At 36.5% G+C, this 12,983-nt stretch overlaps 1 protein-coding gene across 3 annotated transcripts in view; it reads right to left on the bottom strand.

The window, feature by feature from the left end:
* LOC124544840 (GDP-D-glucose phosphorylase 1) overlaps positions 1-10,318 on the bottom strand; it is a 98,580-nt gene extending 88,262 nt beyond the window's left edge. For all 3 annotated transcript variants that reach the window (XM_047123546.1, XM_047123545.1, XM_047123547.1), the window contains exons 1-2: positions 10,053-10,318; positions 9,676-9,968 (exon numbers count right to left, since the gene is read on the bottom strand). In XM_047123546.1, the coding sequence (XP_046979502.1) occupies positions 9,676-9,968; positions 10,053-10,247 (488 nt within the window). In that variant the 5' untranslated portion in view covers positions 10,248-10,318. The remainder of the gene's footprint in view (positions 1-9,675; positions 9,969-10,052) is intronic.
* Positions 10,319-12,983: the final 2,665 nt, after the last annotated feature.

Raw genomic sequence — 12,983 nt, 5'->3', positions numbered from 1 at the left:
GTAAACTCAGGAAGAAAGACAAGAGCTGCAGATATGAAAGATGAATATGTCATCATATCCCTATGTTACATTGTGGGATTTGTTCCTTCCTGCATATGTGCCCAGCTTTACAGCTCTCATGTACAATCTTATGCATTGTTGCTAATCGAATTCCAAGGGTATACACTGTAGGCACAGGAATAATTTTTAAGTACTCTTTAATCCTCAAACGTATTTCTTCCATAGTAGCTCTTGGAGCACACCCTGGAGACACTTTCATCTTCAATTGAGTTTCAAGAGGGTTCAAACCATGACCATGGGAGGAGGAGAAATGTCAAATTCAATACTCAAAGTTCTAGCTTACAGCAACAACTACCAGTGTTACTCCGGAGAAACTGAGAAGCACTAGTTAATGCATATGGGCAAGCAATACAAACACAAATTGTCTCACTGCTGGTCGCACAGAGTAGATTTACATGATGATGTGGCAACTGGACTGCAGCACTAAAGGCAGCTGCCAGCTTAAGTGTCGTGCATCTGTTGGTCCTGTTGAGGTTTCTGATGACATGGTTGTATCAGGCCTGCTGTGCTCACATGACTGCTATTTCCAATTAATTGTTGAATGATTTAAGTCTCCACTGATTATTACAGCAGGGGGTGGGGGAGGGTGGGGGAATTTACATACAAGTGAACTGAGATTTTCTCTGAAGTTTTTGGTTACATCAGAAGATAAGTCTGGTGAGCAATAGAAGGATCCAATTATCATTTTATGCCCACCCTCTGATACTGACTCTTGTCCAGTCTCACAGGCAGCTTCAGTTTCTATCTCAATGGATTTGACAAATACACCATCTCCCGCTATAATTTGCCTATCCTTTTGACATACACTTAAATTCTCCCCAAAAATCTCACTGCTATCAGTTTCAGCTTTCAACCAGCTTTTGTACCTAGTATTGTGTGAGCTTTACTGCTTTTCATAAGTGCTTGGCACTTTGTTGCAAATGCTTTGGCAGTTTACCATTAGGATTTTAATAATCTCACCCGTGGGAGGCATGTCTCTCGATCTTACACTGATACTTCTGGGAATATTGGGAAACAGAGTGTCACCTATATGTTATGCCCTTAAGGTCCCATTGTCAGTGTGTAGCACCCATTGTCTTGTAGTGACATACTACTCCTATGTGACTCAGTTTTTAGCCATGTGATTTTTTCTGGGGATTAATTGCACAAAACATTGACACAAATTTCAAACTGCAGAAAAGGGCCACAAGCAATATCAGGGTTGCCTCAAGTTTCCCCAAGTAAAATTCCCTGACCTCCAGATAAGTTTTAGCATTTTTTCCTGACAAATTTTGAGATCTTAAGGGTAAATAAAGACGCAAGTTGACAAAAAATGTAAGGACTTCTGTACTAAAAATGTCTGAGCAAAAATGTTAAAAACTAACAGCAAAATATTTTGCAATGAACTGTTTTTAGAGGGGGAAAGCAAGCCGCATGTTATATACGTTTCATTAAGACCACTGATGTTATTTTATTTCAATAAAGCAAAATGCATTTGATGACAAAAATTTGCATTTTGTTGGAGTCAAAAGACAGATTTAAAATACCTTCACTGCTTTCAGGAATAACCTCAGAAAAAAGTAGGCCTCCTGAAAGAAACATATAAGGGGGGGAAGAGTTATGTAAACCAATACTACAGGCGGCCACCAATAAAATGTTGCTTCTACTATGTTTGTTATTGTCAGTAATTACCCACTGCATTACGTCTATTATTCTACAGTTATTGTGTGATTTTTCTTTCAAGAAATACTGAGTACATAGCGTACAAACTGCCAGTGACTGCCACAATTTTCTTCTTCCTATCATCCACACTTTCTAATATATAAACTACTTTTGAAGTGCCAAAATGTACTATGATAAATAAAATGTCTATAAAATGCGGCACTGTATAATGTACTTGCGATGAGACAGTCACAATTCCTGAAATCCATCACCTGTAGCCACTGGCCTGCCAAGCAGCACCACAGCCCTAGGTCCATGGATAAACCATGAAAATCCGGCGCATTACACCACACACAGACAGACACAGCCTGGGGGCAGATCGGTGAGACTAGATCCGACAGGCAGGACCCTCACATTAGTGGGAAATTATGGGGTTGAGATTGATAGGCCTGATCCATTAGAGATGTCCACAGAAATGGCCTGCGGTTTTGGCCCACCATGGAACCCTACTTGTGTGACCAGCTATTCACATGTCACAGACATGATGTTGATGAAATGAGACTGCGATTATCACCCAAGCAACACACAACTTGCGCAAATACTGTGATAATCAATAATAATGAGGATAAGTAGCAACTCACCGAAAAGATGATCGCTGAGCCAGGCACTTAGAAGAGACAATCACATTCTCATAACTGAATTTTTGGCCATACCCTTTGTCAGAAAATGAGAGCACACACACACACTCAAATCACTCAGACACAACTCGTGCACACATGACCATTATCTACTGCTGCTGCGTCAACAATCTCTGAGAATCAGATCCAAACAAACCACTCCTCATGCCTCCCAGCCTCGCTTAGGCAGCTGCTAGGCTAACAGTAAGTAATGGTCGCAGCACAGACTGCAAGCTGAGGGGAGGGGTGGAAAGGGGAGAAGCAGTAAGAATGAGACAGTAGAGAAGCGGCACGCGTATTTAGCTGCACCCAGCCAGCAATGAAGTGTGACATCTCAGTAAATGAACAATTTCATGCTACTGAGACAAAAACGAGATTTTTCCAGTTTTTTTCCAAAATTTCCCTGATACGGATGAAATTTACTCATATTCCCTGACTTCCAGAACGTTTGGCAACCCTGAATATATATTTTTTTAATGATAATGGATATAGTGTGTTCATCTATCAATCTTCTGAAAGACCATAGAATTTAATAACGTCATAAAAAAATTTCAATTTTTCCACCATTTGTGTCCTTAAAATAATAATGGGTATATTTATTGTCCGAAGTGTGTTCATCTATCAATCTTCTGTACATATGTCAGCAAAATAAATAAAAGGCTGAACTGAAAGATTTACCATGCAGGGAATGAAAATGTGCTTTAGGCCTAGTGGTACACTTGTGCATTTAATGGCTATGAAAAACACACCGCTTTTGTATATTTTGTTAAAATGGAAATTCTGGTAATATGCAGGAGCTGTCACTTGTATGAAAGCCAGTGTTCAGACAATCACGGATGGCAAATGACCTGAAACTGAGGGTAGTAAAGCATAGATGCCGAGACCTTTCTTCATATAGCCTATTACTAAACAAGGTAAGATACACGAGAGCTCCTCCTGTTTCTTTCTCAAAATGCCAGAGAAATAAATAATGTAGATATTGTGTTAGGAGCATTGAAATATAGCTGAAATCTCGGATAACTGAACAAAGTTCCAGGGTTCAACAGAATCCCTAACAGATTCTACACAGAATTTGACAAAATTTATGTATTAGACCCCCTCGCAATGTTCAATATGTCACCAACATAAATGTTAGGCTTCACCACCAGTCAATATATTACTATAATCAGATTTTCACCTTTCACATTCATTGGCTTCCAATTCACTACAAAAATTCCCGCCTTCCAACCTAACCTAGACATGTGGTCACAGCTGCCTGTCAAAACAACCAAGATTTCTACGAGGGTTCAGTATGTAACTTTAGCCTGGAATTTGCTATAGGGTTAGCCCCTCTTTTATCAATAACTTACCACAGATCCTAAAAAAATATGCCCAATAGTTGGAAGACAACACAGGTCTCATCCTTCTACAAGTTCTAAGTGTAACAAAAGTGATCTACAAAACTACCATCCAGTGTCACTGATGTCAACCTGTAGTAGAATCTTATGACACATACTGAGCTCAAACATAATCAGCTATCTCAAACAAAATGACCTCCTTCACAACAGCCAGCAGGAATTCTGAAAACAATGATATGCAAAACCTGACTAACACTTTTCTCACATGACATCCTGAAGTACATGGATCAAGTCAATCAGATAAAGACAGTATTCCTTGACTTACAAAATATATTTAACTCTGCATCACATATTAGTGAAAGTGAGATATTGTGTAGGTTGGATCGCACATTTCTTGCTAGGGAGAGCTCGGGCTGAACAAGCAATGGGTTTTAGATAGATGCGAACTGTCTCATGAAAGTTTACTTGTAGAATTTTGAAAACCTGAGTCATTCCATGTGAAATCAACACACCTATTTTACCTCACCCTCTCAGTTTTTGCTGAAAGTTGGTATACTTATAGTGGGCACTGAGACTAAGAAAAGTACCAAATTCCAATTTTTTATCTCAAACCATTCCTGAAATATGGCTATGTAAACTTTTCAAACACCAGCCAAAATGTGTGGGTCGACAGAAGCGTTCGATCCCACGCGTCTGCTTTGACCCGTGACGTAAGGGTGTTGTGTGTGACGTCATGACGGCGTGGAGTTAGGTTTGTGAGTGTGGCGTGTTTGTTGATGTCGTCGTGTTGTGGTTTGTTGTACTCTCTGGTGGTATGTTCAGGGTTTTCGTTTGTGTGATGTAATGGGCTCAGTTTGCCTTTGCTCATTATCCAGAATTGTTTGAGTGTCGGCTGTGTTTGTAGTGTAATTCATTTCAGTGAGTTAACGATTTTGTGTGAAGGTTAATTTAGTGTTGTTTGCTGTACATCGTGCGGTAATTTTAGTAAAATTAATCTGTTGTTGTTTATGTTCACGAATGGATATGACGGATAAAATTAACAGTGCGCAGGTCAAGGGAAGTGTTCGATCCCAATGTGTGGCTGTATATGTTGACACTGGTATCGAGAGATGTTTTTGAGCTATATAGGCCAAGGGAAGTGTTTGATCCTAACTTATGGGATCGGGAGCTGCTGTTGAGCTATATAGGTCAAGGGAAGTGTCCGATTCCAGATGATATCGTGTTTAGTGGTATTTGTGGAGTTTTGTGACGATGGTTTTTTTCTTCGTTTTGTGTGGTTTGTATGGGGGTGGGTGTCTAAATTTGTTTATATTTAGTTTGCCCCCACCCAAAAACACCCCATTTCTCGCGCTTGTCCCATTAGTGTCATTAGGCTTTTTGTGGAAAGTGTGTGTGTTTGTTTTTCGATGTATTTTCGTTCTCATAATGTGTACGTACCGACTTTATATGCGCCATATTGGAATCGTGACGTCATGGGTCAAAGCAGATGGGCGGGATCGGACGCTTCCGTATTTCCAAATGTGTGAATGGACTTTTTTTTAAATTGTGCTAGGAGCTGCCCTAATTGAGCTAGAGAACTGGGAAAGGTGTCATTTTGCAGCATTTTGCATACTCTTTCCAGGGATATACAACAAAACATAGCTTCTAATTAATAACCTTTTTCAAAATACTAATTAATATTTTGATTTAATTTTAATTTTTTTTACAAAAAGTACATAACTGAAAATTTTCAAAATATTTCCATAACTACTTCATACTAGTGTAAATCACATGGCAAAATATAAATCTGGGATGATGATGGGTTCATTGTTAAAAAAATTATTCAGGACTCTTGTTTTTCACTAACAGCCCTAGTTTGACCAAATTGACCTTTAACAAACAGGAATTTCTTTAAAATCACCTTATTAAACCAAAACTAACCACCATATTTTATAATTAAGTTGATTGCTTATTTTAATTTCGTGCAACTTCACTAACAGTATATTAACCGATATAACAAAAACAAAAAATTGAGCATTTAATACAAACTGAAATAAAGTATGAATAAGTACAAGTCTTTACATAATAGTTCTGGTCGATGACGTTTGAAATGGAACTATTAAACAAATTAAATACGTAATGCTTGTTTTTGAGTAACAGGTATATGTACATAGCTTAATTTAACACAATAGGTACTAACAATAGTTTGGAAACATCTTTCTATAAAATATACATTAACACTAACCTGAGACAAAAACTAGGTTTTGAGTTGAAAGCAGTTTCCCTGTAAATTGTCTTGGAACTTCACATATTACATTTTAATAAAGCTGACTGGGTTTGGTTTCCATCACTTTCATTAAGAATGTATGCTCTCCCTGTCGGAGTAAATGGAGTCACTTTTGTGAGAACATCCACAACTGACACCCACAGGACATCTGCAGTGCAGGATAAGAGAATGACTTAGGTAGCTGGTCCACATGGATGAAGAAAAGTTATTTTCACTTCATCAAGTTCTTCGTTTTTTTCTAAAATGTACCCACGCCACCAGTTTCTGCCATATACAGCGGTGACATAGCCTGATACATCTTGTAACTTCAGTTTGTCTGGTGATGTAGTTACTTCCCTCCCCCAACTCTGCATATCACCTGAGAAGTATTTGACTATTAATTTTGATGTAGTGTTGGGAATGAAAGCGTGAAATTGCTGTGTTCCTTTGATTGTCAATGCCTCTTCAAGTCGGTTTTTTAAGAATATTTCTGAAGCAGCGTAGTCTTCTTGAGTGGAATACGCAAAATCAACATTTGTGATGTTATCTACTGCCCACTCAAATAGATCTCGTGCGGGTTGGATCTGATTTTGGTATGCCCTTTGCAAACTTGCATGAGCTGCCACTCTCTTTACTGAACCCCCTACTTCATCACAAGGCCTTTTCCCATGTGCTGTGGCTGAAAAGTGCCACTCAGCTTTTATGTTGAAGTCTTCCTCATGAAGGCAAAGGTTCAGGAAGCTTTTCTTATTTTTATACCAAGTGGCAGAACCGTCAGAAAAATAGTATATATTTTTTGGAATCTTTTGAAATGTATTTGTTAGATATGAAATTAGCTTCTTTTGAAAGGTGTAAACAGCAGCTGTATTGTGCTCCAGGCAATCAGAAACAATGACAAAGCTCATATGCTCAATTTTGTCGTCCTGTTTGTAATATATAAAAAAAGGATGAATGGTAATCTGTTGTCTTGTCCAGTGGAAACTCTGAGCTTCATCCTGTAGAATTATACTATAATTTTCTGAAAAATCACATATGACAACAAATTCAGATTTCATAAGGTTTTCTCTTGTGGAGTTAAGAAATGTTCGTTGTTGCTTGGCAATGAAGTCATGCTGAATCAAAGTCGACATCTTACTACAACATAAATCTATGATTTCTTCAGAAGTTTTCTGAACAATTTCCAGATTGCATTGGTCAACTGACATCCACTGTCGGAACTGAACTTGTTCAATTAAGTTTTCATGAAAAGAGTCTTTTAAAATTTTATGTTTGACAGTTTCTTCTGGGCAGTATTCACTGTTTCCCAAGTTGCAATCAACTGATGATGGGTTGCAAAGCATTTTTGCAATGCACTGCTTATAATTGTTTAAGCTGCTGTTTGTTACTGTATTTAGTTTGGCATTTTCTATCATTAATTTTATGTCTTGGTGAGTTGTGCACATGCAGACAATGTGTGTTCCAATCCGGCCAGCTAATACACAATGTTTTGGTCTCAACTCAGCAAATTTAGAGAAACCCATTTTTATGTTAGGAAACTTGTCTTTAAAATGCTTGTAAGCTTCTTTAAGGTTACACAAAATAAGTCTTTTTGATATTTTTGTTTTATTTCCATTTGTTTCTGTAATTGTCACACAATCTTTAATACCTGGCATTGCCCTGCTAACTTCATCATTTTCATAAAATGAATGTACAGTTTTGACAGTTTCTGTTGGACTGCCGAACAATGTAATTAGGAGCATTAAATTCCCTCATTATTTTCCTGACACTCCACTTTTCAGGTAAGCTTGTAAGAATCATTAGTTTTTTTGCTCTACTTACAGAATTTTTAAAGTTTCTTTCAAGATTTTCCAGAACGGATTCATCAGTATCAGTATCTGACGAAGAAGTTTCAGGAGCAACAAAAAGTTCACGTGTCATTGATGAGATTTTCTTCACTTTTGATTTGGTGTAATGCCTAAATGTTAGTTTTCTCTTGTCAATTGGGGACTCACCTAGTTCTTGAAGCGTTGTGTTAAATGTTTTAACAGCTACTGAAGTTGGAGTGAAGTCAGGGTCTTGGTCTCGGATGATTATCTCTGATCCAGGAGATTTTTCTTCAACACTTTCATCACTGATGGGCTCTGGTGTATTTTTCAATTTCCTACATTTATCACAAATCTTGGCACCACTTGGTATTTGAGGAAATAATTTGGGCATCCATGTTGTGACATATCTCAGTTTTTTTTCTGTCTCTAATAAAATGATTTGATTTCTTCAATGGATTACAACACTGAACTCTTACAGCACTGCACTTTTTACTTGGTTCCATATTTATACAAAAACCACTTAAAAACTGGCCTTCAATGTATAGATTTACTTGAAAATGAACTATTAAATATAATAGATACAGACTGGTCAACACAGAGGTAACAATTGATTTGCACTAAAACCACAGTGCACAATAATGCTGTAGGCACACAAAGCCTTAGAAGGTAACAATGCAGACTACATCATCTCAACAATGGCTCCAGTCCCTGAATTATTGTACAGACATCAAGCCCTATGTATACGGTCCTCTACTGATGTACTACCTTATACGTCAGTTTGGTCAAGCTAGGGCCATTAGTGAAAAATAAGAGTCCGGAATAAATTTTTTTAAACAATGAACCCATCATCATTCCACATTTATGTTTTGCCATGTGATTTACAACAGTATGAAGTAGTTATGGAAGTATTTTGAAAATTTTCAATTATGTACTTTTTGTAAAAAAATTAAATCAAAATATTAATTACCATTTTGAAAAAGGTTATTAATTAGAAGCTATGGTTTTTTGTGTATCACTGGAAAGAGCATGAAAAATGCTACAAAATGACACCTTTCCCAGTTCTCTAGCTCAATTAGGGCAGCTCCTAGGGCAATTTAAAAAAAGTCCGTTCACACATTTTTGGCCAGTTTTTGAAAAGTTTACACGACCATATTTCAGGAATGGTTTGAGGTAAAAAATTGAAATTTGGTATTTTTCTTAGTTTCGGCACCCACTATGTGTGTACCAACTTTCAGCAAAATCTAACAGGGTGAGGTAAAATTTTTACTTAAAGTGTGTTGATTTGACATGGAATGACTCACCTGTATTACCTGAGGAATCTAGGATTATACTAAAATTCTCTATGTATTACATCCTTATAGGCTGTAAAGGCAAGATTACTCTTTAAATGTGCAAAGAATGATTTAAGCAATCATTCAACCTGTACAACATGTGTGAATGGAACATGAAGAAATTCTAATATGTTGTACAATGGGAAGTACCTTCTGCCACGCACTTCACGGTTGTTTGCAGAATGCAAATGTAAATATCCAATGAGATGTCTCAAAACGGAATGCTGCCAAAGAAAACAAACCAACAAGAAATTACCAAACTGATGTCTAGTATTTACATTCAAGGGCTGATAATCAAGTGACCACATAGTGACAAAAAAGATGAAGAAAGAGGTAAGGTCCCCATTAAAGTGTAGATGCATTACATTAAACATTATATCAGTATGCAAATAAATTAATAAATTATTGTAGAAACTGTCAACGAAAAATCTTGGCCACTTCCTAACTGATTCTGATAATATTTCAACATACTGAGAAGTTTTGCAAACCATTTAACAATGAAACACGTCTAATCCTTAGGCAAGGCGACAGTAATATTAAAATCACGAAACTGTTATAACTCATTAAAGAGATACTTACGGATTTGAACTAAGAAGCATAACTTCTATTGCCAGCTGCAAACTATATTGTGTAGCAATTTGTGGTAAGCAGTTCAGCCGTGTGGGTAAAAGTAAACAATGCCCAAACTCTAGTGGGCTCTCATTAATTATCACACAATGCCTATTTGTTGATGTGTCACATTTTCTTCTCAGCTCAAAAAGTATTTCAGTCTCGTCTATTTTCGTAAAATTAAATCTGTCGTGGTCAAAGGGCTGCGTCAGGCTTGTTATTTCCTCGGGGGCCCTTCTTTTAAGAGCGCGATCTGTATTTAACTGATGACAGTTTTTGCAAAAATTCCAGATTAATAAAACAATATGGGCTGTAGCGTTTATTATAGGTCTTTTATTGTTTCTCACCTGTGCCACAAAAGAAAATTTTCCCTCTAGAATTTTAGAATGTTGTATATTTAAAACGTATCGGAAGACACCACGCTCCAACGCATCTTTCCACGTATTTTGCAACGTTGAATCGAATACACTTCCACTTTGAACACTACTGTCACTCCGTGATATTTCGTAGATGAAATCAGTTTTACAGTACTCATATTTCATACCGAATTTTCAATAGATAAAACTAATGTAACTCACTCCTTGCGTCAACGTGTGCAGCACTGCTATTTTGACAATACCACAGTCTACTGTGGACAATACGCTGCCACGTGTTGGTATCGAATTTATTACCGATTATGATCACTACAGCACTAAGTGTTATTTTCAAATTAATGAACAACAGTATCAAAACACACGAAGGTTGGCGTTTAACGCCCCGTAATACTTTCATGCAACATATACAGCCAGTCCTAATATTACAGCATTTTTCAAATAGTTTCTGAATACCTATATTTTGGAGCAAAAGTCAAAAGGGAAGTAATATTACATGTCGCAGATGTTTATATTTATTTCAGAAGGAATCGGGATGATTGTGGTAAGACCTTAAAACTTTGACACGGACATGCTGCATTTAAATGAATGTTTAGCAATTGATATCGATGAATCGATGTAATTGATAACAATGAATCGAATAAGTAATCGAATTCAGAAAAGTAAACCGTGACTAATGACTATTTCTGGAATTGAAAGAAAACTTCGCTCGCAACATCTATTTTTTTGTATTATCGATTCAAAATTTTTTTCACCGTTCACACTTTAGTCACTAGTATGTAATGTTATAAACATCGTACCGCAATTTAATTGTTGTCTTTGTTGAGCTATCAGCAGCTTTACCGTTAATACATACATATACAGATTAATCCTTGTCATGAATACGACATTTCGTAATGATGTGGAATATGTCATTTTAACATAAGTTTTCTTTACACAATTTTTTTTACCGTTACTACTTCATATCTAAGAATTCATCTATTGAATAGGAGGAGTTGTCATTCGGAAATTCTTTTAATTTGCATTTAAATGTTGGTTGGCTGTCTCTCAGACTTTTGATACAATTTGGCAAATGATCAAAGATTTTTGTGGCAGCATAATTCACCTCTTTCTGTGTCAAAGTGAGAAATAATCCAGAATAGTGAAGATCATCCTTTCTTCTAGTGTTGTAGATATACACTTAACTGTTGTTTTTTAATTGGGATCGGTTATTAATGACAAATTAAATAAATGAATATATGTATTGCGATGGTACTGTGAATATCCCGAGTTGCTTAAATAAATATCTGCAAGGTGATTTTGGGTAGGCTCCAGCTATTATTCTGACTACACGCTTTTGTGCAATGAATACTTTGTCTCTTAATGACGGATTGCCCCAAAATATAATGCTTGATGAAAGAAGTGAATGAAAATAGGCATAGTAGGCTAATTTACTGATATGTTTATCACCAAAATTTGCCATAACCCTAAGTGTATAAGTAGCTGAACCTAACCGTTTCAGCAGATCATCGATGTGTTTCTTCCAATTCAATTTCTTATCAATGCACACACCCAGAATTCTACTTCTATTCATAGTCTATATTTATCAATGATGTTATGCCATTTACTGTACAGAATTGTATAAACTGTGTTTTCTCGAAATTTAGTGAGAGTCTATTTGCAGAGAACCACAAATAATTTTCTGAGAGACACTATTTCCAATTTCCTCAGCTGATTCTTGCTTGTTAGATGTGATTACTATACTTGTATCATCAACAAAAAGAACTCGCTTTGCATCTTCATGAATATAGAGTAGCAAGTCTTAAATATATATTAAGAACAATAAGGGACCCAAGACTGAGCCCTGTAGGACACCATTCTTGATATCTCCCCAGTTAGGGGACTGTGCTGGTTTTTGCAGACTATCTGCACTGATAATTTCAACCTTCTGCATTCTTCCATTTAAGTATGAATTAAACCATTTGTGCCCTGTCCCATTCATACCACAATAGTTAAGCTTATGTAGAATAATTTCACGATTCACATAATCAAAAGCCTTTGAGAGATCACAAAATATCCCAGTGGGTGATGTTCAGTTATTCAATGCATTTAATATTTGATAAGTGAAAGCGTATTGTGACGGTACGTCACATAAATATTGACATTTTTATCGGTTGTAAACCGCAGTTAAAGAATGCTATGAATATAATTAGTGTAAAAGATATAGTTAATGTTCTTGAAACAACTGATATGTAGAGATAATTTAAGAGTAGTATCTTTATTTAATGTCTATGAAAATAGAAAAAAGGATGTTATGTGCTACGCCATCCGTCGATACTTTTTATGCTCCAGTCATACTGTGCCTTGTGTTCTTTTAATTGTTGCAGTGTGTGGCTTTTTGTGTGCCCTACTTTTAAACAGTTTTTCATCTCCATTTTACAGTCCCCCTTTTTTTGTCTATTGCCTTCCATGATGTTCCCCCTTTTTTATATCTATGTTCACCATATTCTCTCCTTTGTATATTTTTCACTGTTTTCTATTGTTTGTTCTATGTCTTTCGGCTGAAGAGCAGCGCATATGCTGCTCTGCCAGCCCGCCCCGATGGGGAAATTTTTATTTTATGTAAGTTATTAGTATTTCTGCTATAATAAACCTGTTATTACTATCACAAAATGAATTTCTTTGTAATAGTTGTCACCTCAAATGCTCGCAGTGGCTAACTGTTTTTAATAGGCATTTCTTCAGTAATTTGCGCTGTGAGAAGCTCCCTTTTTAAACTGCAACAGATAATTAATTTATGTTGATGTTCATGTTTTTAAATTATACAGATTCCATGAGTTCAGTAAGTTTTATCTTGGCCGCTCCACGGCAACAATCGAAATTCTCTCAAGCCTTGCTTTGCAATCAATAAATAGAAATTAACAAAAT

The sequence above is a fragment of the Schistocerca americana genome, chromosome 8 (genome assembly GCF_021461395.2).
Source record: "Schistocerca americana isolate TAMUIC-IGC-003095 chromosome 8, iqSchAmer2.1, whole genome shotgun sequence".
Lineage (NCBI taxonomy): Eukaryota > Metazoa > Arthropoda > Insecta > Orthoptera > Acrididae > Schistocerca > Schistocerca americana.
This window is presented reverse-complemented; position numbering and strand designations above follow the sequence as displayed.